A 26,814-nucleotide genomic window follows, 5' to 3' on the forward strand; every position below is an offset into this window, starting at 1 on the left:
AACATCACTTTTAGCATCCTGTAGCCCTTATCACAATTATAATTACACTGCATATACAATTGATTAATACATTGATCAGTGTTCATCTCCACTGTTAGACTTCCCCAGTCATGTGTGAGGGCAGAGATGGTCTGCTGGTTCATTACTGCCTCCCCAGCAGTTTCATGGAGCAGATGCTCAGCAAATGTCACTTACTGAACAAATGATGAGCGATTCACTGATGATAAGGAAAGTGCTCTGTCACTATCAACTCAACAAGAGTAATGTGATATTCAATGGTATAAATCTTTCATATTATGAAACTCCAAGAGATCATATTATCCAGAAATTCCTGAAGAGTATGCATGGAGTTTGGAGTTATATTGGGTCTGAGTATTAGCAATCAGAACCAACCATGCTATCCCAGATGCATGTCAGGATATCAATTAATTGAAAAAAAAAAGCAGACAATCTTTAATTATTTAACACTGTCTTTGGTCATTATTTTATCTAACTGAATAGTTAAAGCTGTTTATTTGATCATTTTTACAGTCCATATATTTTGTAGCAAATCTGACATTACAGTGATGCTTAACAGTAAGATCATGAAATCCTCAAAATCAAGCTTATTTTCTGTATGCTTGTCAAGTTCAGAAAGAAGGTCTTTGTATTTTGGGTTGGTTTCTTGTCCCTGTAACAATAAAGAAAAAGTACAAACCTAATTTATTGTGCCACTTCGGTTTTACAGATAATAAGCTATAATAAACTTGTTATTAACTAATGTAACATGTCAAGTTGTTACCAGTGCTACTAGACGAGCACCGTGTTAAATCTTTTTGTGGACTATCTCATTGAATATTTGCAGTAACCTTATTGAATATGTACTATAATTATCCCTATTCTATAGGTGCAGTATCAGATACTCAGTAAGATTTGTCACAAACTAGGCAGCTATTGGTCTGGAGCCAGACATCACCTTGGCTACCTAACCCACTTTTAACTGTTAAGTCATCCTACCTTTCTACAAACACAGATAGTGTTATAGTTTCAGATTTTCAAAACATAATCTCTTTGGGAGTTATACAGGATGTGTTCCACTGAACAATTAGATTATCCAGAAATATGGAATAGAATATGCTAAAGAAAAACATATGCTTTGGAAGATTATTGAGCATTTAGTTTAAACACAAATCAAATCCAAGTGCATAGTCCTCATAAATGGATTGAAGGAAAACATAAATAGTACATAAATGGAGAGGCCTTTCAGTTTTCAACCACAGCTTGTGAAATATCTTCCAAATTGAAAATGTTAAGGTCACTTGATTTGCTGTTATACTGAGCTATATTTGCATTTAGCTCAACCCCAAATGCCCACCCATGTTCTAACTGTAAAACCCCCCATCACAGCAAGGATTGAGGCATGTTAGGAATGATGATACATTCCTCTACAGTCTTTGCCCATAATTGCTTCTCTAGGCTCATTCTCCTCAAGAGGTCATATCTACCAGTGAGGGCCAAAAGAGGACTTCCAATCCCTCCGAGAGCTGAATTCTATGTATCTTAAAACTGACACATTCTGATGGAATTCATTGTCTCCTTCCCACCCCCACCTTACTTCAAAACTTCTGATTCCTCAGTCTTTCTCTTCTCTGGGAATGGGACTACCACCCATTTTTTTCCCAAAGTCAAACTGGAATATCATAATTTGCTGCTCCTGTCCTTCAACCTCACAGCCAATCAATGATCACATTCTGTTCATTCCACCTTCCAAATGTTTCTCATATTCACCACCCTAGTCCAAACCATTATATCAGCTTCCCTTTGGATTGCTTCCCCACAGTAACTCCATTCTTTTATGTCTCACCCCCACCTCTACCTCAATCTGATCTGCAGTTGGTATAATTTATTCTTCCTGGATTTAGAAACCATTCCTGGCTTCCTTCTGCCCTCAGGTTATACCTCTGTGACATTTGGTTTCTCTCCACCTCCCAACATCATCTCATACTGCTTCCTACTTTCTTCCCTTTTCTCACCAATGACTTACTGGCTCTTACAGGTCTTTGACAAGCTTCATGGCATTGCAGCTGCCATTTCCACACCTTGGAATGCTTTCATTCTCACTCCACCACCTTGACTTGTAACTCTTGCTCATTCGTTAGATCTCAGCTATGTCTTAATTTTCCAGGAGCCCTTCTTTGACCACCAACACCAGGATAGTACCTCTGTTTTACTCTTCCATGCATACTATACTATTTCATCATCCTTTTTCTAGTTACTTTTCAGTATATCTCTCTAGACTGCTGGATTGTTAGCTTTTCACTGTATTAAGCCCAGTGCTCAATTCACCTCATGACATGTGGTAGGTATTCAATAAATATTTGGTGAATGAATCAACATGGTGGGTCCTTGAGCTGGAGCTATAGGCTCTTTGGACCAGCCATTATGGTGTGGTGCCCGTTATTTCTCTTATCTCTGTGAAATTCCTAAATTGGGTTTGTAGCAGATTTTTGGCAGTAGCTTTTTCAAATATACCATCAGGGTCAGAAGAATGTCTGAAAATCAGAGCAGTGGTTACAATAGCTTTTTACAGATCCGAGCCCTTCCCAAGAGCTGTGGGAGAAGACATACACAATGATATAGCCTAAATTAGAAGTAATCTTTCCCCAGACATGGGATTATATCCTCCATGGGAACTGTCAACCTGGCCCTGTTCTCAGGCCATCTGTCCCCTACTGAGAATGGGACATGGGAGAGTTTGATCCTGGACCTTTAAATAATGGAAACAAAAATTTTTTCAGGAGTAATAGAATTGGTAGAATTAGGAGGTAGAGTGAAGACCATTCTTAAGCTCTCTCCTCTCTGAGTCCCTAATACAGCCCCTATTATAGAATTTACATTACCATTAATGGATGTTTAACTGGCTTTCTCCCCAGCTGGAATGCAAACTCCGTGGGGCCAGGGATCATACATTTATTTATCATTATATTCCCAGGATCAATAACAGGTGCCAGGAGTTAGTACATGCTGTTGAATAATTAAATAAATAAGAATAAAAAAGAAAAAGAAAACCCCCACAGCTTTCAGCCTATATTATGTACAATAATTGTCCTTTTAAAGGCAGATCAGTCAGAATAATGTGACTTTTGTATTGAGTAGTCATTGTGCTCTTGGTACTCTCTTAAGGGGCTTAACACATGGAGGTGACACAACCAGCTGTGGCCTCTTCCCTATGTATCTTACAGTCTAGTGGAGATATAAATAATAACCAAGAGGAAATATGTATACATACATATTTGTTATATATTTTTGATAATTATTTCTCCATAGACATATGTAACATGCATATTTGTGACTCGTGATGTATGAGGCAAAGAAGGTCCAGAAACAGAAAAAAAAATTACAGAGTGGGCCTAGGAGGGAAGCTACTTAGATAACTGGTCTTGGAGTCCTTTCTAAGTTATTAATATTTTAGCTAAGACCCATAGGATGAGAAGAAACCTGCTTGGTGAGAGTGTGGGGTCATGCTGGGGTTAAGGTTGTACAGAGTGTCCCAGGCTCAGAGAGCAATAAGTGCAAAGACTCAGATCAGAGATCTCAGATCAGTAGGAGCAGTTGAGATGAGATGGTTGTGGCTAGAGTCAAGAAGCTGGAAGGTGTTTGATTGGGAAAGGTAGACAGGGTTAGATGATGCTACTCATAGACCATGGAAGGAAACCAAGATTTTCTTTAAAGTGTAGAGAAAAAACACTGAAAGGTTTTAAGCATCTATTTTTTTCAATTAAAGGTGAAAGGAAAGAACAAGAGTTGAGAGAAATGGATGAAAGAGGAAGTATGTGGGCTTTCTCAGTTTTTACTGTATCTCTGAGCAGGATTCAAGCTAAATGGTGCTGTTACAATTTTTGTGTCTCTAAGCATCTGCTGACAAACAAAATAGAACCACAAGCATGGAAACATTGAACATACTGACAGTGATCAAAGTGGAGGGAGGAAGTTGATAGTTCTGGAAAGAAGGGACTAGTTAAAGAGCATGTATGAATGATCCATGGACATGGACGACAATGTGGGAATTGACTGTGGTAGTGGGGGGTGGGATGGGCTGAGGAAGGCAAAGGGGGAAAACCTGGAACAACTGTGATAGAATATCAATAAAAAATTCTTTAAAAAAATCTGCCCAGTATTCTAGTCAATGTGTTGGCATCTCTCCTGTCAACTGAGGAAATGTGAGCCCTCTCCATTCCCCCAGGCTATTTTCCCATACCATTTAGCCTGAAGCTTGAATCATTTGAACTTCCTGATGTTGCAAATGGATGACTGTTCTCTTTGATCCTCACTCGGAAGTTCTCACTTATTTGCTCCAAGCTAAAACAATTTGAGGACATGTGTGTATGCAGCAATCTGGTTTGGATAGAAAGTTGGACCTGCAATGTATTGTGCATTTATTATGTATAATGTACTTTAATAATTTGTACAGTACCTTAACTTTTCATAACCCCCTAGGAATTATTATACCATTTAACATAGTGGTTTATGATATGAATATACCATAGTTTATTTAACCATTTGCCTTTTGAGGGACATTTCAATGCTTTATAGTTTGGGCTATTACAAATGAAGCTTGTAGGATCATTTGTGTACAAGTTACTATACAAAACATAGTTTTTGTTATCTTTGGAATAAATGCCCAAGAGTATAATTACTGGGTCATATGATAAGCCCATTTTTTCTTTAAGAACTACAAGCTGTTTTTTACACTGGATGTACCATTTTACAGTCCCATTAGCCATGTGTAAGAGATCCAGTTTTTTCTTCATCCTTATCAGCCTTTGTACTATCACTGTTTATTAGTCATTCTGTTGGTGTGTAATAGTACTTCAGTGTGGTTTTAATTTGTATATCCTACTGGCTAATGATGCTGGATGGCTTTTCATGTGCTTAGTTGCCATTTGTATATCTTCCTTGGTGAAATGTCTGCTCAGGTCTGTTCATGGATTTTGCCAATTTTATAACTGAATTTAAAACAATTTTTGAGGCTTAAGAGTTATGTATCTATTAGTAAGATTCAAGCCTTTGATAGGATTTGTGATTTGCAAATATTGTCTCCCAGTCTGTAAATTGCTTTTTTATTTTTCTCAATATGCTGTTCTGTGGAGGAAATGTTTACAAATTTTATAAAGCCCAACTTATCAATTTATTCTCATATGAAAGTTTTGTCCTATGCATAATTAACAGTTTCATAACTTAATGTTCTATATTTTAATCCATGATCCATTTGAGTTAATTTCTGTATAATGTGTGGGAGTTAGGTTGAGGTTCATTTTTTTTACCTGTGGATTACCAACTCCTCCAGTACCAACTGTTGAAAACTCTGTCCTTTCATCATTGAATTGCTTTTGCCTCTTTCTCAAAAATCAGCTGAGCATTCTTATGTTGGTCAATTTCTGAGTCCCCTTTTCTGTTCCATTGACCTATGTGTCTTACCCTTCGTCACAGTGTTCTGATTCCTGTAGCTATATAGTAAGTCTTAATATTAGAAAGAGTGATTCCTGACACTTTATTTTTTTCTCAAAATTATTTTGGCTATCCTAGGGCTTTTCTCTTTCCATATAAATTTTAAGATAAGCTTGGCTCAAAAAAAAAAAAACCTTAAAATTTTATAGAAATTGCATTAAACCTAGGAAGCAATATAAGGGAAATTGATGTTTTTAATACACTGATTCTTCCAGTCCATAAACCTAGTTTGTTTCTCCAGCATTATAGCATTTTATCAGTGATGAAAGGAGATGATCCTTCTGAGGACACAATGCTAGTAAGTGACAGGACCTGAATTTGGATTCATGTTGAAAACATAAGACTCAGGAAGACAGATTTTTTTTGCCTGTCTTTTTTTCTGTGGCACATAGTAGGTGCTTCACAAATGAATGCCCTACTCCTTGATATCTTCCTTGGTTTCTGATGCTCAGTCTCACCATGGCCTATGGCTTGTGCCTTATACTTCCTGCTTCCACCTGCATGCCCAGTGGCTGCCCCTCCATGTAGCCTAAAAGCCCAGCTTTAGAAAATCCCCTGCTTTTAAAATTCTATTTTTATCTCTTTCTCTTCCCATCACATTACCTCTGCCATACCTGGAAACCTGAATTAAAAATGGGATTTTCCTAAATTACTCAAGATTTTCCTGCTCATCAAACTACAGGGAGATGGGCATGTTTCTTTTAGCTCATGTCTGCCTTTCCTGGAGCGTGTGTATTTGAAGTGGTGGGTGCTAAATGGTGGTAACTATGAATTTAAGTGGCTAATGTTAATCTCTGTTTATAAATAGCACTTGTTTGAGGAAATACATTAATTCCTTAGGAGGTAAATATTGCTTGTATAATTTTGACCAGTTGACTTCTTAATGACCAAAAATAATTGAAAAAGAATTTAGTATAAACTGTTTTACTGAGTCTGAGACTTCTCATGGAGGACAGTCATCTCTGGTCCTGCTGGCTGTACCCTTCTGGAGAAGAAGGGGTGAATTTTCAAGCTACAAGTGAGCTTTCAAACAATGACAGACACCTTCCTTGCTTACTATGTACCAGGTGCTTTACAAACATAATCTTATTTAATGCTTAGTAAAACCCAGAGAGGTAGGCACTGTTTGTTTGTACCTCAATTTAGCACATTGGAAATTGACACATGGAGAGATTAAGAATTTTAAGACTATATTGCTCAGAAGTGACAGAGAAAAGATTTGAATGTCTGTCTGACTTCAAAGCTCATGGAGAGATCTGCCACTTTGGAATATCCCCTTGGACAGGTATCCCTGCAAAGGTTGTGAAGTCCAGATATTTTCCAACCCTCGGTTGAAATACAGGTCTGATTGCTCTGTAGATGGGGAATCCATAAGAATAGCCAGCTTTCTTCCATCTCCTTCATTCCTTTAAACATAACATGTGTTTTCCCTTGACTATAAAATAGCATATGCTGCTGGTGTTCCAGCCAAGATGAAGGCATAGGTAGAAATGCTTCGTTTTCTCACACAACCAAAAGAAGGATAACAACCAACTTAAAAACAAAAAAACCCCAGAACTGCCAGAAAATCAAACTGCATGGAACTCTGAAAACCAAGGAGTAAAGAAACTTTCATCCAGATGCATAGGAGGGGTGGAAATGGACAGCCATAGTGGAGAGGATGCGTGGCAAGGTGGCAGACTGCACTAGCAAGGCAGGGGCTGGCTGACCAGGAAACTAAAGACTCAAAACCTCTGGCTGTAAAATCCTGTGAAGGTTTTGAAGGCAGGAGAAACTTCCAGTCCCATAGGAGAGTTAATTGGAGAGGCCCATGGGATCCTAGAATGTACACAAACCCACCAACCTGGGAATTAGCACCTAAAAGGGCACAATCCACTTGTGGGAAGCAGCACTGTTCCCACTCTGACTCCCCATCCCCCCCCCCCCCCACAGCACCACAATACAGCAACAGGTGTGCCCAGACAAAGAAATATGGCCCAAAGGAAAGAACAGATCAAAACTCTAGAAAAAGAACTAAGCAATGAGAAGATAGATAATCTGTCAGGTGCAGAGTTCAAAATACAGGTAATAAGGATGTTCACAGAAATGATTGATTTTGGTTTCAAAATGAAGGAACAAATGAGGCTATACAAAATTAAATAAAGGAAAATATACAGGAAAACAACAGTGAAGGGAAGGAAACCAGCACTCAGATTAACGATTTGGAACCAAAGGAAGAAATAAACATCCAACTGGAACAGAATAAAGAAACAAGAATTCAAAAAAATGAGGAGAGACTTAGGAACCTCTGGGATGACTTTAAACATTCCAACATCTGAATCATAGGGGTGCTAGAAGCAGAAGAGGAAGACCAAGAAACTGATGACTTATTTCAACAAATAAGGAAGAAAAACTTCCCCATTCTGGCAAAGGAAATAGACTTCCAGGAAGTCCAGGAAGCCCAAAGAGTCCCAAAGAATTTGGACCCAAGGAGGAACATACCATGGTACATCACAATTACATTACCCATGATTAAAGATAAAGAGAGTATCTTAAAAGCGGTAAGAGGAAAGGACACAGTTACTTACAAAGGAGTTCCCATAAGACTATCAGCTGATTTCTCAAAAAAAAAAAAAACTTTTCAGGGAAGAAGGGGCTGGAAAGAAGTATTCCAAGTCATAAAAGGCAAGGACCTATATCCAAGATTACTCTATCCAGCAAAAATTTTATTTAGAATAGAAGGGCAGATAAAGTGCTTCCCAGATAAGGTCAAGTTCAAGGAGTTCATCATCTCCATGCCCTTATTATATGAAATGTTAAATGAACTTATCTAAGAAAAAGATGATAAAAAATATGAACAGTAAAATAAGAAAAAATTCACAACTATCAACAGCTGAACCTAAAAAAACAAAAATAAACACAAATTAAGCAAACAACTAGAACAGGAACAGAATCACAGAAATGGAGATCACATGGAGGGTTTTCAGTGGGGAGGAGGAGGGGGGAGAATGGGGGGAAAAGGTACAGGGAATAAGAAGCATAATAGGTAGGCCCACAATAGACAGGAGGAGGTTAAGAATAGTATAGGAAATAGAGAAGCCAAAGAACTTATATGTATGACCCATGGACATTAACTAAGTTGGGAGAAAGATGGTGGGAGGGGGTTTACAGGGTGGAGGGGATTAAGGGGGAGAAAAAAATGGGACAACTGTAATAGCATAATCAATGAAATGTATTTTTTTAAAAAAGAATTATTATAGGTAGGTACAAAATAGACAGGGGAGTGTTAAGAACAGTATAGGAAATGGAAAAGACAACTTACACGCGTGACCCATGGACATGAACTAAGGGGACAGGGGGATTGCTGGAGGGATTAGTGGAACCAGGTGGAGGAAGCAATAGGGGAAAAATGGGGACAACTGTAATAGCATAATCAATAAAATATATTACAAAAATAAAAATTCAAAAAAATAAAGAATTTAGTAGGAAGTGTTGATTACCAAGCCCCATTATCTTCGTTGTGGGGATATAGCAGTGGGCAATATCCAGAGAATAATACTTGATTTCCTTGAGCTTCAGTTCTGGCAGACAGTAGTATTGAATAATTATGGAGCTCATTCTCTTTGCCAGCCACTCATCCAGTGCATGGACACAAATTAACTCATTTAAATCTTCTATCAGCCCGTTGAGGTAGGTTTCAGTATCATACCTACATTATAGATGGGAAAACTGAGGAACAGAGAGGGTTTGTAGCTTGCTGAAGGTTACACAGACAGTCTGGCTCCTCACAATGATGCATATTGACCATGATGCATATTGCCCATCATGCAAATTGCCTCTAGATGTTTTTCAGGCATTATATATATATATATATATTTTAAGATTTTAATTTACTTTTAGAGAGAGGGGAAGGGAAAGAGGAAGAGAGGGAGAGAAACATCAATGTGTGGTTGCCTCTCCCACACCCCTCACTGGGGATGTGGCCCTTATCCCAGACATGTGCAGGCCTGCACTCAATCCACTGAGCTATACCAGCCAGGGCTCCAGCATTGTATTCTGTAGGACACTTTCCCAAACCTGACATTGGGCTACATCTCCCTCCTTTGTTCTTACTTCTCTAAACATAAACTTATCACAACCTCACACTAAAATACCATTTATCTGTCTGAATTACCTTCTAGAATGGTGCTGTCCAAAAGTAAGGTAATGTGACCCATGATAATGATTTAAGCTTTTCTAGTAGCCACATCAAAAAAGTAAAAAAGAAACAGATTAAATTAACAAAAATATCATTTTAACATGTGATCAATACAGATGATTGAAATATATTACTCTATTTTACCATCTCCTAAATTTGACATATGTTGAATATTTTATACTTACAGCATGTTTCAGTTCAAACTAGCCACGCTTTAAGTGTTTTATATCTACATGTGGCTAGTGGGTACCATATTGAACAGTGCAGTTCTAGACTGTGTGTTTCCTGGAACAGTTAGTGCATCTTATTAACCTTTGCTCATTCCCAGGACCTGGCATGTTGTAGGACTCAGTATATGTGTACTAAACTGAGCTGGCTTGAACTTCAGAACAATGCTCTGCCTCTTTCTCCTCACCTGCCCTGGAGCATAGAACCCTAAACATTAAACATTTGATAGAGTAAGTTTCTGACACTTTACTCTAATAGAAATACAACTCCCAGTACAGCAAGCTGTCAGAATCACCTCATTTTAGAACTTTTTGTAATAGTAATTATTTTTGGAAATGAAGACCTACAGGAGAAAAGTCAAAGCTCACATGGGTAGTATATGTCAGAATTAAAAACTAGACCTCTCTCTTTTTCTTGCGACATCAATAGTTTATTCAATCCTCTAGTACTTCTCAAGCTTTTCCACTATAAAATGACTTTGAATGCTCGAGGCAAATATGTTCTCATTCTCCATTCCCACCCTCCAAGAGATCAAGGGCATAAGCCCACATGACTAGAGAAAACGTGGGTTCATATTGGTTTCTATTCCATGATCTACTTACCCATGTCTGATAACAATGAATAACATTTAAAATTATTCGCATTGAATGAAACACATTCTAGGAAGATAAATCATAGTGACCTTGTGTTTTCTTAAGGCATGGGAATAAATGTGGTACAAATGTAAAGAGTCTGGGACTAGTAAAAATGAGTGTGTTTGTGAGTGGGGTGGAGGGCGGTGAAGGTAATGGAGTTATAATCCCTACCTTAGCCTCTGAGAGGGAGGAAGTATTAGAAACGTCACGAATATTTATCATGTTATGGACATGATGCTGTCATAGAAATTATCAAAAATACTGAAATTGTGTAAATTATAAAACAGAAATCATAGGTCTCATATTGTGATAGTATAAAATAATATTTTCATTAAGATAAAGACATTTATATGAAAATAAAAGAGTCTCCTTTGGTGACACTGACTAGCCATCTATGAGTAAATATAACTACAGTATAGTAATATCCAGCTGTGCCTATTTCTCTGTAAACATTTTGGGTCACACATTTTGGAGTAAGATAATGATCTAAGTATATGAATTGTTTTTTTTCTTATATTCTTATTGCCATAGCAATAGTGTTAAGGCTAAAGATGTTTTACCTATAAAAATGAAATTCTTTTTTAAAAATTATTTTATTGTTGTTTAATTACAATTGTCTTCATTTCCCCCCCCACCAACCCCCCCACCCCAGCCAAACCCACCTCCCTCCCTTACTTCCACCCTCCCCCTTGGTCTGTCCATGTGTCCTTTATAGTAGTTCCTGAAAACCCTTCCCCCATTATCCCTTCTCCCCTCCCCTGTGGTTTTCTGTCAGATTGTTCTAAATTTCAATGTCTCTGGTTATAATTTGTTTGCTTTTTTTATTTTGTTGATTATGTTCCAGTTAAAGGTGAGATCATATGGTATTTGTCTTTCACTGCCTGGCTTCTTTCACTTAGCATAATGCTCTCCAGTTCCATCCATGCTGTTGAAAAGGGAAGGAGCTCCTTCTTTCTCTCTGCTGCATAGTATTCCTAAAAATGGAATTTTGAGGACAAATATTTACACTTTGGGAGTTGGCCACACTGTTTTCCCTCAATCAACAGAGGCAGTTGGGGGTTGATTGCATCCTGAGTTCCACTGAACATTCACAAATTAGATGTTAATTTTCTTGCTCTGGACTTAGTGAGGATGCTATCAGTGGAGAGATAGCCGGCCCCCATATGAATCACACTAATTTAGGAATTAGGATCCATCATAACTTGGTCTTTAATAGGCTGTTTGGGTGAGCTAATTCTTATCACTGGATCTCAGTTCCCAAATCTTTAAAAAGAACAGCATGAATGTTTGATGATTTATCCACAGTTCCCTTATATCTTTAGCATTCTCCAATGTCCTGTTATTTTTAACTCTTGGCATACTGCCATAGTAGAGAAGAAACACATACACTTCAGTCGCCCACACCTTACCTTTTATTGAAGCCAGTTGTTTGGATATTGAAATGCTGCCAATAAAATGAAAGAAACATAATGATTCTGGGAGTTTGGGTATTGATATTAGCATCTAAAGTAGAGCTATACAATGGCTAAAAGATTAATTATGTTCAATAAATATTCACTGAGCATCCTGGTGGAACAACCATTTATCTTTCTTTTAAAATTCTTTCTTCCCTTGACACATTTAGGTAAAGTCCTTGACAATGGCTGGCCCACATATCCTAGTCTTTTGGTATTTATGTGAATAGTGACTAAATCCCTCCCAATGGAAAAGAGGTAGAAGAGAAGTGATCACTTTTCAGATGAGCTCTTACACATTTTTTCCCATTTCCAGATGATTAAGATAGAAATTATCAGAGATAATTTGGAAGCCACATGTTGAAGCCATGAACCCCATCAGCCTGTGTCCAGATACAGTTGTATAGAGTAAAACTGGCACCAACCCGAAACCCTCACTCTGGACTGTCACATAAAAAAGGAAAAGTAACTTCTGTAAAATGCTGAGGTTTGAGGTTTATTTTTTTTTGGCAGTGTAGCCTACCTACCTAAGAATCTGGGCATTGTACTGGGGAATGGGGATGAATCAGTGAATGATAGGGACAGGTTCCTAAACTCTTGGGAGCTTAGAGTCTAGTGTAGGAGATAGATATTAGACAGATAGCTCAATAAAGAGCAATGGCAGAGCACATACAGAAGACAGGGAAGGACGAACTCATTCTACACGTTAGGGTAATGGCATTTTCTTTAAGCCTAATGAATCAGTAGGTGAAAAAGGAAGAAGAGTGTTATGAGCAGAGGAAACAGAGCATGCTGAGACTTGGACATGAGAGAAACTGTGGCATTAATGAAGAGCCAAAGGAATAGAGTGTGGCTGGAAACTGGAGAAGGAAGGAGGTAGTGGTAGAAGGTGAGGCTGCAGTCATAGGCCAGAGCCAAAATATTGTTGAGTCTTATGAAGAACTCAGGTTATCCTAAGGCACTGGGAAGGAAGGGAATGATATGACCAGATTCCCAATTTGGGAAGTTATTTCACCTGATATATGAGGAGATTAGAAAGAGGCCAGATGGGAAGTAGGAAGATGTCTCTTACTCCTTTGAAAAGACCATATCAATGTGTGCTTGATATTTCAGCCCCTGATGGCTTGAGTGGTTTTGAGAAAGCCAATAAGAACAATAGAACTTGGTCATATCTTTAACATATATCCTTGGTTGTATTACATCCTTAAAGGGAATGTTTATGTTCAAGATCTGCTTTTGGCATCAACTTGTTGAGAGATCATTTTTCTTATAAAAATAGGAAGCTGGATTCTATAATATACTGGGCCATTTATGGTCTTCTTGGGGAGCTCCTCTTGATTTTTCTAGAAATTCTGCACAATTATTATCCCCTTCATAGGATATAGGATGTTCCATCTCTTCACTTTACACAATGTGCACTTGCCACATGACTTGTATTATTTTCTGTGCCATGGCCTCCTCAATTTCTGAGGCTTTTGGAAGCAAACCTATGAAGATTGTCCCATGTCTCCCACCCTGGGCTAAGTGTTCAAAAATGGTTTCTGAATTCAAGTAGGCCCCCTAAAGGGAATTACATGAGAAAATATATCTTTCATTTATTAGTCATAATTTTGTATATTTGAATGATATAAACAATTTCTTCTGCCATGAATAATTTAAAAGAATATGTTATGTAGTTAATATCACCAACAATTTTGATGTATACATATTTTTCAAGAGCAAGCAAAGATATTTGAGTTAATTGTATCTCCTTCAGAGTTTGCAATTAATGGTGAAAATTTATTCTCTTTATTTTTCCAATTCAATTTAAAGATGGACTGGTTCCTGACTGAAGTGGAGCATCAGTCAGTTGGTTGAGCATCATCCTACAAAGCAAAAGGTCACCAGTTCCATTCCCCATCAGGGCATATACCTGGGTTGTGCGTTTGATCCCTAGGTGGGTGGATATGAGAGGTAACTGATTGATGTTCCTCTCCATGTCTTTCTCCCTCCCTCCTCCTCTCTCTTAAAAATAAAATAGAATCTTTTTAAAAAGCTGGATTTGGGTGGGTAACAGGCACCAAACCTGCAATATCTTGGATATGAAGTTGTTGACATGAGCTCTTTGGAAATATACCTGAAAGCTCAAATGAAACTCAGCAAAGGAGATCCAAGTGCCACTGACATTTTGGGCATTTTCTTAGATGCTAAAGTGGACATTGGGACTGGAGAGCTTGCTCCTGGGTACTTTGCATATAGTCACACATACTCTGCTTTCCTTTTGTGTGTTGGCCCTTCCTAAGCAACAGTCACTTGCCTACTGTTACTATTGTCACTTACTACACAAGAAGCATACAATGGCACTTTTACAGGAGATTTACCCACTGTTATTATACATAGACATTAAAACATTCATGCATTCAACAAACATTTGAGTGCCTACTGTGGACCAGGCACCTTACAATGTACTGGGGACATAACAGTGAGGTAAAATCAGATATAGACTTTGATCTCAGAGAGCTTATAATCAGAAAGAGAGATTGATATTAATCAAGTGTGATTGATATTAATCATTGTGTGATTGATATTAATCACACAATGACAGTCATGAATTATTATAAGGGCAAGCAAGGAGGGTTTCATTGAGATTGGTGTCAGTCATGGGAGTCAGGGATACATCCCTGGGGAAGTGATGTTTGATGATGAGCAGAAATTAAGTATGTGAAAGGAAAAGGGATCCATGTTGTAGGCAGATGGAATAGCCTATGCTAAACTCTGGCAGGAAGGAGTGTGATGAACAGAGGGAACTGAAAGGCCAGTGTGGCTGGACCAGAGAGAAGAAGGGGACTGAGGCTCCAGCGGAGGATGAAGAGGAGGCATGGAGACTAGACAATGCAGGAACTTGTGGGCCACCACAGGGAATTTTCATTCTATGTCAAAAGAATAAGAAATCATTTATAAGTATTAAGCAAGGAGGTTAATAAATTTAGATGGAAATTTTGGAAAAATCACTCCAGCTTCAATGTGCATAATGGTTTAGAGAGGCAGCCAGAATAAATGTAGCAAGACTGGTAGGGAGGCTATTTCACTTGTGTTAGTGTAGAGCTTTGTGTGAAAACTGAGGATGTGCCAACTCAATCAAATTAGTCTGGGTCAGGGAAAACATGACCAATGATTATTTAGATCACTGTTGGGTTGATGGATGAGAGGAGGTAGATCTCAAGAGAAGCTAAGAATAATCACTGCTCAGACTTCAGGTTGGCTCCATGGACATGCCATCTTATTACTGCATCGCTGGTCACTGTTCCAACATATGGCCATGTCACTCTCTCATTGCTTGCTTCTCTTTATGGGTTTTCTTTTTTCTTCTCCTTTTACCTCCCAGTCAATTTCCTTAGCATATTTCATTTAAACTCGGGAGGGAGAGTTTCATTTGCCTCACTAATTTATAGTTGCCCATACTGATCAGGGTTTTAATGCCAGCATACCCCATACATTGTCAGTTTACTTTGCTTATATAATTATCCACCTTGGATCAGGTGATGACCTTGAGCCAACCAAACTGCTCAAGTTAAAACCTAGAGCTGGTTAACTCAGCAGAGGGCTCTGGGTATTTTTCCCAGAGTCTGGATTTGTAGCAAATACTCCAGGACTCTGACATGGACAAGAAAACTGTGGATGGTGTAAAAGAATCTCTGAATTAGAAAGATCTGAGTTTGTATTTTGACTCCGCCACTTATTAGTTGTGCTACCTGGGGTAAAACTGCCAAATCTACTTTTTCATCTGTAAAATAATACTTTCCTTATAAGTTATGAGGCTGGATGTTAATGTTTGTGGAAGAGTCAGCACAGCATCTGATACATGAGGAGCAATCAGTACACAATAGTCATAGAGAAGATAATGTTAGAAATGACTATCATCAAAGTCTTGGCAGGGCACAGAATCTAACTTTGATGGCACCAGAGATATCCATGAAAGGTTTACTCAGTAGGCAGGGTAAGAAAACTAAACATGGGTGTTGAATAACCTAGAGGCTAGCAACAGTGGGGGATTTACCACCTTTTGTCCTGGAAGGGCAAGGAGAGGAAATTGTAAAATGGAGCCAAGTGAGAGCTGGATTCTTGGAGTAGAGGCCCCTTGATAGAAGCCGGGGTTGAAGGGAGGTAGGCATGGCCAGAAATCAGGCAAATTAGGAAGAGTGTTGGGGAGAAATATCCCACGCTCCAATCTCCAGTCTGTGCCTTCCATTGACTGAACCAATCAGGACACAAGTAGGAAAGATGTCTGGGTGGTAGAATATGTAGGAATCAGCCTCCTGGGATATACAGAAGGACAGAAAAATGGGATGAGGGGTGAACAAATGAGCAAGAAACAGCATGATTATGATGATGATGGAAGCAAAATACTGAAAATCAGGTTATTGATAATCATTTTTTGTCAAGATTAAATCAAAGCTGGCATTCTAAAAAAGACAGTAGCATTCACAGACATTTGGTGATAAATACATAAATTCTTCCTATATGAGAATCTCACAGTATCATGAAACATTTAAGCTATTTATACAGTGTCAAGCCATCTGGGAAAAATCTATTAAAGAATGATAATCCATATTTTTAGATATGGCAGCCAAGTAGGTGGAAGCTGAGTCTGCTTGCACTTGCACCCATCTTGGACACTTGGCTGATCTTCCAAAAAATAAACTGAACATTCAACGGAATCTTAGCTGATATGAACTTTAGAAGCCAAGGAGTATAGAAGATGCTTTGCAATGTGTGGTAAGGATATTTTATGGGTGGAAGGGAAAATACCCAATTTGTGGTGCCTGCAGCCACAGAAAGCCTGGTCAGAGATTGCAGCTTTGCAGCTCCCTTCCCTCCCAGGGCAGGGAGCCCCCCAGACCCAGACTGGGAGTGACTTGGATACCCAAAGTCAGGGAGATCCAGGCTACACACATGTGAGCAACACATCCATAGCTTCAGCAGCAAACGCCAACCAGGAGAGTGCCAGAAAGAGGGATTCTATTTGCACCTGCGTGGGCAGAAGAGGCTGGCCACTGTGAGAGACTCTTGGCTTTTTAGAGTGGTGGTGTGTACAGAAAGCCAGACTCAGTGCTGCAGTGGGACAGTTTAAAAGGGGGGCGGGGCTGAGATGTGTTGGGCAGGGACTCCAGGCTCAGCTGCTCTGCCAGCAAGGGGAAAAGATAGAGGGCACAGTTTGCTCCCACTGAGTGCAGCTGGGCAGAGAGATCATAAAGGTGCAAAATGAGTGGATTTCTCGGCCCGGCCTGATGAAGCTGGTGGGGCAGAGGCTGCACAGAATTCAGGACTCTGTCTGCTGCGCAGTGGGCTAGGAATTGGAGGAGCAGGAAGTGAGCACCTGAGATTACTTTCAGCCAGATAGAGACCCCTTCCCTGTTGATCTTTGAAGCTCTGGGAAGGAAAGGTCGTACCCAGCCCCCACTTCCTGCAGGATGGAAAGCACCACCAATGGGAAAGATCTGCAAAACAGGCAGGTCAGGCTCAAGAACTCCCTGCAGAGTACGTTTCCACAAGAGAAAGACAGAAAGAGGAATGCCTAAAAGGTCCATTTGAAGTTCTTTGAGGGAGACAAAATACACTGGTTCCTAGGGCCCTATTGCACTGAGGCCAGCAAAGCAGGAGGATCAGAAATGAGGCAGCAAGGAGGAATCAGGGCTTTGCCCAGCCTCCACTGCACACAGAGCTGCCATCAACACCAAGTAGAAAGAGCTGATTTAAACCCATTGGCTCCTCCCTTGACACTGACAGCTAGTTCATCAGAAACTATACATTATTGGAAATAAGCTAGGACAGACCAAGATGGGTGGTGCAGGGGCAGGGGAACACACCCACAATTTTCTCAGAAGACTGAACAGTGCCTCTCAGGGGAGACTCAGGGGTTCCACCTTCCCAATCGCAGGAGAAGCTCCTTCTAGAGGCAGGTGAAGGTGATACAGGTGGTGCTGCCATAAATTGGAGGGCCCACACTGGGACCTTGAGCTGATAAAAAAAAAAAAAAGAGGCTGATACTAGAAGAGAAGTCAGAAGGTAAACACCAAATTGCTGAGATGAATTTCACCTTGTTCTTCTTCAGAATTTTCATTTTTTTCTTCTGTTCACATAGCCATTTAATATTTTTTTGGCTTCAATTATATTCCAACACATTCACTGTTCTTGGTATTTCAGTTTTTATTCTTTTTATTTAGATTTAATTATTTTTTATTTTATTGTTATTTCAAATCTCACATTGTACCCTTCCCTTGTGTTACTCCACCTTGCCTTCATCCTACCCTTTCTTATTTTCATTGTAAATCTTATTTTCCCACATGCTATGCCTTTTTCCTATTCCTTACTCTTACTATTTTCCTCTCTCTAGCCTCTCAAAAGCATTCCTCCTTCATTAAGTCAACTCAAATTCTTTTTCCCCTTCTTATAATATTCTTATTTCCTTTCCACCTTTGTAAAGTGTGGCTTGTTTGACATAATAATACAGTTATTGCTGTTTTTCTTCAATGGTATTCCTATTTGTTCACTATTTTTAAAATTTCAAATAACATAGGTTACTCTCCCCTTGTCTTACTCTATTTTGTCTTCCTGACTTTGCTTACTTGAGTTAAGACTTTAATTTTTTTCCCTTTATTATTCTGGATCACATTCCTTACTTGTCATTTTCCTCCCCCTATCCTCTCACAATTATTTTTCTTTACTTAGACATCTCATATTCCCTTTCCTTTTTTTGTATAATACTTTTATTCTTTTTCCAGAAAGGCTCTCATTTAAAATGGAAGGCAAAACTAAGAGCTTCCCAGACAAAAGGAGGCTAAAAGAGTATATCTCCACCAAACCACCATTTCAAGACATGCTAAAAGGAGAACCAAGATGGCGGCATAGGTAGACACACTGTGCCTCCTCGCACAACCAGAACTGACATAAAATCGAACGGCAAGGAAGTCTGACACCAAGGAAATAAAAAATAAACATTAATCCAGACTGGTAGGAGGGGTGGAGATGGGCACCGGGGCAGAGAGGACTCGCGTGGCTGTGGCACAACCGAGACTGGCGGAGTATGGGATGAACGGGGCAGGCAGTCTGACCACTGGCAGACCCTGCAGCCCCATATTCACGCAGATAAACAGAGAGGGCTGGACTCAGAGTGGCGAAGAACGGGGCAGGCAGAGCAACGGGTAGCACCCCTCGGCCCCACATTCGCGCACAGATAAACTGGACAAATGGCAGGGAGTGAAGCCGACCGCCCGACCCAGGCAAACCTCTGACTGAAAACGCCCATGGGGGTTGGGGCGGCAGCAGGAGAGACTCCCAGCCTCACAGGAGAGGTCGTTGGAGAGATCCACAGGGGCCTAGGGCGTGCACAAGCCCACCCACTCAGGAACCAGCACCAGAGGGGCCCAGTTTGATTGTGGGTAGCGGAGTGAAAGATTGAAATCCAGAGGAGAGTGGAGCGGGTGCCATTGCTCCCTCTCGGCCCCTCCCCCATGTACAGCATCACAGCAGAGTGACCAGCATTACACCGCCCCGCCCCGGGGAACACCTAAGCCTCCACCCCTTTAAGTAACAGATGTGCCAAGACAAAAAAAAAATGGCCCAAATGACAGAACACTTCAAAGCTCCAGAAAAAATACAACTAAGTGAGGAAGAGATAGCCAACCTATTGGATGCACAGTTCAAAACACTGGTTATCAAGACGCTCACAGAATTGGTTGAATTTGTTCAAAAAGTAGATGAAAAAATGAAGCCTATGCTAAGAGAAACAAAGGAAAATGTACAGGGAACCAATAGTGATGCAAAGGAAACTGGGACTGAAATCAATGGTGTGGACCAGAAGGAAGAAAGAAACATCCAACCAGAAAAGAATGAAGAAAGAAGAACTCGGAAAAATGAGGAGAGGCTTAGGAACCTCCAGGACATCTTGAAACGTTCCAACATCCGAATTATAGGGGTGCCAGAAGGAGAAGAGGAAGAACAAAAAATTGAAAACTTATTTGAACAAACAATGAAGGAGAAATTCCCCAGTCTGGCAAAGGAAATAGACTTCCAGGAAGTCCAGGAAGCTCGGAGAGTCCCAAAGAAGCTGGACCCAAGGACAAACACACCAAGGCACATCATAATTACATTAGCCAAGATGAAACAGAAGGAGAGAATCTTAGAAGCAGCAAGAGAAAAGGACACAGTTACCTACAAAGGACTTCCCATAACACTGTCAGCTGATTTCTCCAAAGACACCTTACAGGCAAGAAGTATTCCAAGTCATGAAAGGCAAGGACCTACATCCAAGATTACTGTATCCAGCAAAGCTATCATTTAGAATGGAAGGGAAGATAAAGTGCTTCCCAGATAAGGTCAAGTCAAAGGAGTTCATCATCACCAAGCCCTAATTATATGAAATGTTAAAGGGAGTTACCTAAGAAAAAGAAGATAAAAAATAAGAACAGTAAAAATGACAGCAAACTCACAGTTATTAACGACCACACCTAAAACAAAAACAAGAGCAAACTAGGCAAACAACTAGAACAGGAACAGAACCATAGAGATGGAGATCACATGGAGGGTTGTCAATAGGGGAGTGGGAGGGGGAGAGGGGGGGAAAGGTACAGAGAATAAGTAGCATAGATGATAGGTGGAAAATAGACAGGGGGAGGGTAAGAATAGTGTAGGAAATGTAGAAGCCAAAGAACTTATAAGTATGACCCATGGACATGAACTATAGGGGGGGAATGTGGGAGGGAGGGGGTGGGCAGGATGGAGTGGAGTGGCGGGGGGGAATGGGACAACTGTAATAGCATAATCAATAAATATATTAAAAAAAAGACATGCTAAAAGGACTGCTGTAGAAAGGAGAAGAAAGAGAGAGAGACAGAGGGAGCGCGAGAGAAAACACATGTAGGGAAAGATTATAATGAATAAGCCCTTATCAACAATAACCTTAAACATACATGGATTAAATGCTCCAATCAAAAGACACAGAGTAGCTGAATGGATAAGAAAATATGAAAAATAAAAATAAAATCCAGCACCCATTTATGATAAAAACACTCAGCAAAGTGAGAACAGAGGAACCATACATCAACATAATAAGAGCTATATATGAGAAATCTACAGCCAACATTATACTCAATGAGCAAAAACTAAAAGGTTTTCCTTTAAGTTCAGGAATAGGACACGGTGTCTGTTTTCACCACTTTTATTCAACATAGTATCAGTTCTAGCCACAGCAATCAGACAAGAAAAATAAATAAAAGGTATCCGAATTGGAAAGGAGGAGGCAAAATTGTCATTATTTGCAGATGACCTGACAGTGTACATAGAAAACCCTATAATCTCCACCAAAAAAACTATTCAACCTAATAAGCTAACCTGGCAAACCAGCAGGATACAAAGTCAATATTCAGAAATCCAAGGCATTTTTCTACACCAACAATGAAATAACAGAAAAAGAAACTAGGAAAAATATCCTATTTATTATAGCAACAAGAAAAATAAAGTACTTAGGAATAAACCTAACCAATGAAGTAAAAGACCTACACTCAGAAAAGTATAGAAAACTGAAGAAAGATATTAAGGAACACACAAATAATTGGAAGCATATACCATATTCATGGATTGGAATAATTAACACCATTAAAATGTCCATACTACCCAAAGCAATCTATAGATTCAACACAATTCCTATTAAAATACAAATGGTATATTTCACAGATTAAGAGCAAATATTTCAAAAATTTATATGAAACCAAAAAAGACCCCAAATAGCCTCAGCAGCTTTGAAAAAGAAGAGCAAAGTAAGAAGGATCACAATATCTGATATCAAACTATACTACAAGGCTACTATAATCAAAACAGTCTCCTACTGGCATAAGAACAGACATACAGATCAATGGAACAGAACAGAGCATCCAGAAATAAACCCAAGTCTGTACAGTCAATTAATGTTTGGGAAAGTGGGCATGAACATACAATGGAGTAAAAATAGCTTCTTCAATAAATGATGTTGGGAGAACTGGACTGGTACCTGCAAAAATTGAAATGAGGCCACCAGTTTACACCATACACCAGAATGAACTCAAAATGAATGAAATACTTAAATATAAGTCCTGATACCATAAAAGTCCTAGCAGAAAAGATAGGCAGTTAAATTTCAGATATCCCATGTAGCAATATTTTTGCCAACGTATCTCCTAGGGCAAGGGAAATAAAGAAAAAAAATAAGCAAATGGGACTACATTAAACTAAAAGACTTCTGCACAGCTAAAGAAACCATCATCAAGATGAAAAGGGAACCAACTATGTGGGAGAACATATTTTCCAATAATACATCAGACAAGGGTTTAGTCATCAGAGTATATAGAGAACTCATATGACTCAACACTAGGAAGAAAAACAATACAATTAAAAAATGGCAATGGACCTGAATAGACAGGTCTCCAAGGAGGACATACAGAGGGCCTATAGATATATGAAGAGATGCTCAACATCACTAGCCATCAGAGAGATGCAAATTAAAACCACAGTGAGATATCACCTCACACCTACCAGAATGGCCATCATTAACAACTCAACAAACAAGTGGTGGTGAGGATGTGGAGGAAAGGGAACCCTAGTGCAATGTTGGTGGGAATACAGACTGGTGCAGCTACCATGGAAAACAGTATGGAATTTACTTAAAAAAACTAAAAATGGAACTGCCTTTATTGATCCAGTGATTCCACTGCTGGGAATGCACCCTAAGAATCCCTAATCACTAATTCAAAAGAACATATGCACCTATATGTTCACAGAAGCATTATTTATAATAGCCAAGTGCTGGAAGCAACCTAAGTGCCCATCAGTAGATAAGTTGATCAAAAAACTGTGGTACATTTACACAATGGAATACTATGCAGCAGAAAGAAAGAAGGAACTCCTAACTTTTGTGACAGCATGAATGGAACTGGAGAATATTATGCTAAGTGAAATAAGCCAGTTGGTGAAAGAGAAATACCATATGATCTCACCTATAATAATGAGGAATCTAATGAACAAAATAAAGTAAGGAACAAAATAGAACCACAGGCAAGGAAATGTGGAACAGACTGAAAGTGACCAAAGGGTGTAAGGGAGGGGGATAATAGTAGAAACAAGGGGAAGGGACTAGACAAAGAACATGTATGAATGACTCATGGACATGGACAACAGTGTGGAAATCGACTGTGGGAGCAGGAGTTGGGATGGGTGGAGGAGGGCAAAGAGGGAAAAACTAATAGAATAATAATAAAAATGATTTAATAAAAACCCAATAAAATTGCAGTTATTCTTACATTATAAAAAAAAGAACAAAAATCCTTAGCCAATCTGGTTCTTTGGCAATGGAAGGGTGGTACTTCAGTTTACTAAGGTGGGTATCAGTTTGGGGAAGGGAAAGGTGTAGATGGTAAGCAGGGATTTGACAAATAACTGCACGTGACTTACTGACAAGCACACAAGACCACCTGCTTGAGGCAGTACAAGATAAAGACAATATTGATAGTGCTCGAAGTCTGAAACTGAGTGAGAAAAAATGTAACCACAAAGAGTGTTTTTACCCAGTTTGCTTTCACACTTGGGTTCACTGTCTTGCTCTTTACTTAGCAAAAGAAAATAGCAGATATTAGGAGGATGGTTCTAAGAGACTTGCCTTTGATGGTTTGCCTTGTTCTTTTTTCTGCTGGCAAGTTCTTCACTGAGGGCTCTGGAAGCTCAGCAGCTCCATGAACTATGTTTTTGGAAGTCCTAAAACTTGGACTTCATGGAATTATGCAAAAATTTTCATATATGTGTGCATTTCCCCATATGAATAAACTGCTAGATTCCTCTGAGTGTCTTATTGTTACTGGACAAGACGGCCCTGAGAGGGTCTGCCTCAGGCTGGCCAGTAGTGTGTGGCTTCTTGACTTTATGTGGGAAAGATTTCACAACATGAGTACAGGTGATTTTCAGAGTATGTTTACTAAAGCTGGGGACAGTGAAACTAGGCAAGAGCTTAGTGTGGAAGAAGCAACAGGAAAAAGCCTAGGCAGTGCTCTGCTCTGGGTCCTAGAAACTTTTTTGGAAAGAAGTAAACCAAAGGGGGCTGCTGTTAGCTCACTATAAAATCAGAGAAAAGGGGGCCTTGAACACAGGTTCAGGGGATAAACCAGGGAGTACCTGCCACTTCCTGTTGCTCTCATGGTTGCAAGTCTCATGGGGGCCCTTAGACTTTAGTAGAAAGAAAGTAAAAAGTTCATGCTTAAGAGGTGTGGGCATATTCCAGAGGGAGTTCAAGCCAGCATCCTTTGTGTTGAGGGTTTTTATCTTTCTTTTGCAGGGCGAGAATCTTAGGGGAGGGTTTCAGCAGACTATTCATCACCTTTCCAGGCATCAAAATGAGTGTACAGGGAAGTTTGGGATTTTTCTCTGGTTGGCTTCACTGATTTATCTTGGGCCTGTCTATTGTTTTTTTTTGTTATTTTTGTTTCCCTTCTTCCTCTGTCCTTGGGTTTGGCTGGCAAAATGGCACCAATTGGATCTCTGATCTCTATCTTCTTGACCAGGATGATTTAAGCTAATTATTCTCCAGTGAGGGAGGAGATATATAAACCATTTGATCTTAAGTGTCCTTGGTTGGGGAAGATAAGGTCTTGTGATTCACTAGCTGTCTGTAAGTTATTCAAATTGTTTGGCCTTGTTTGATTATCTTGTCTATTTCCGCAGTCCACTAGCCCAGGAATTTTTCTAGCTTCTAACCATCATGCCTCATTATAACCACTGTACAAGTCATTGCTATAGACAAATGCCACCCTGTTGGTCATGATATTTTCTTTTTGGAAAAAAAGCCTTCGCCTCACCCCAAGAGGAACAGTGTGTGTGGACTTTTACTTTCTCAGTGTGATGGTTAAAATGTGTGCATTGAACAGCAGGTAGTGTGTCAGGTTTGATAAATATTTATTTTTATTCGCAATAACTATTAGAAATAGGAGTTATCATCATTTATAAATGACGAAGCTTAAAGGGATTAAATTACTTGACCAAAATCCTATAGCTAATAAATGAGAGATCCTAGATTGAAATGCAAGGCTGTGGGGTTTCAAACTTGATGCTCTTTGATGGCATCAAGTTGCTCCTTCCTGCAGGTTTGATCACTGATATTACAGCTGCACTTCTTATATTCTAAGCTGACACCCAGCTCTCTATGAATCTTGTGAGAAATTTTACCAGCATTTTCTAGCCCAAACTAATCTTTTATTTCTCTCCCTATCCTCAAAGCACATTTCACCTCTATACTAACACCTCTGATCATCTGTTTTGTATTCATAGTTAGTTATGATATGTCTTTTCTCCTCACTAGCTTGTGCACATTGTAATAATAACAATAACAATAACAAATAGCTTTGATTAAAAACCTCCTAAGTGCCAGATATTGTGCTATGTACTTCACTTGTCCCATCTCATTAAGTTTTTAGGACACTCTTTTGGTGGCATTATTATTATTTGTGTTGTGTACATGCCTTACACAGACTAAATCAGGACTTGTGCATGTGGCTAATAAGACTTGAGATTCAAAAAAAAAAAAGTATTTGTTCTCAATGTAAATAAAATATATGCAATACTCAATGCTATAAAAATAAAGTTTAGTTAATTTCGAGTTTGTCAGCTTGTTGAATTTCCAGATGTGGCTAAAAATAAACTGTTATTTTGCTTAAAAAAAAAAACCTACTAGGGATTCAAGCACCTGTCTTTCTGACTCCAAAAATCAAGTTCTCAACCTCTGTCTCCTCTGCAGATGCTACGTCTTACTCATGTTTGTATCTTCCTCTTATGGTCCATCATGCTTGGGAATGTTTTCCTCTTTGGAAGACTCCTCTTCAAACAAGCTACAAATACATACAAATATATGAATTAATTGCAAAACCAATATGTTCAATAAAAAAACCAAATAGAAAAAGAATGTATGCGCTGTATGATTCTATGTGAAGTTCCAGAAAAAGAACAACTAATCTATGGTAACAGAAGGTAAAATAGAGTTTATCCTCTGGATGGGACAGTGACTGTGAAGCAGCATCAGGGGACTTTCGGATATAATGAAAATGTTTTATAGCTTGATCTTGGAGGTGGTCACATGGGTGTGTACATAAACAAGTTTTACTTCAATAAAGATTATTAAAACTTTTTGTCAAATGAGTTCACTTAAAGAATGAAGTTCAGGAAGCATGGACCATGTCAGTTTGAGGTCACTATCAAGGGAGGCATCGATCATACATCCCCAGCAAACACCACTGAGGTCCCCTAGCTAAGAGAAAAAAATACCACTTTGCTCAATTACCTGCTAGTGTTCTGATCTTTTCTTTGAGTACTTTCTTCCACTAGGCAAGGATATCCCTTAGTCTCAGGATTTAATTCTCCAACTAAGTATGTCTTCAATTCTATTAGTATAGATGCTCCTTTCCTCTCCAATGGGAACTTGATAGACATAATTTAGTTTCCTGAGCTCTTCCTCAATTTTGTTTCCATAACTCTGTTGAATAAACTACAAAGTTGGGCTGTGGGTATTGGGATAACTTGTATTGATTGTTTTTCAAGGCCTAATCTAATTGTTTTCCTATAGCAAGCTCTGTCCTCTTTTTGCAGTGAAAGGATTCCAGAAACTTACTCTATTTCTTGCTGAGACAGTGCACAGACAACCTAACTTCAGGTGGTAGTGTCATTGCAGCCACTGACACTGGCCCTTCCTGCCATTCACTTTTTTCTTGGTTGATCTTGCCAAATTGGTGCAAAAGAATGAGACCTACTTACATAGCTCTATCTGCTTTTCCCAGCCATAATTTTA

General features: G+C 39.2%; 1 protein-coding gene across 1 annotated transcript; it reads right to left on the reverse strand.

Annotated features, from left to right (window-relative positions):
* Window positions 1-511: 511 nt before the first annotated feature.
* SNTN (sentan, cilia apical structure protein) lies at window positions 512-24,178 on the reverse strand. Its single transcript, XM_053929255.1, is given in 4 exon segments — window positions 512-672; window positions 2,452-2,589; window positions 11,937-11,971; window positions 24,156-24,178. Coding segments are annotated over 4 exon segments (357 nt in total).
* Window positions 24,179-26,814: the final 2,636 nt, after the last annotated feature.

This window comes from Desmodus rotundus, chromosome 8, assembly GCF_022682495.2.
Source record: "Desmodus rotundus isolate HL8 chromosome 8, HLdesRot8A.1, whole genome shotgun sequence".
NCBI classification, from domain to species: Eukaryota; Metazoa; Chordata; class Mammalia; order Chiroptera; family Phyllostomidae; genus Desmodus; species Desmodus rotundus.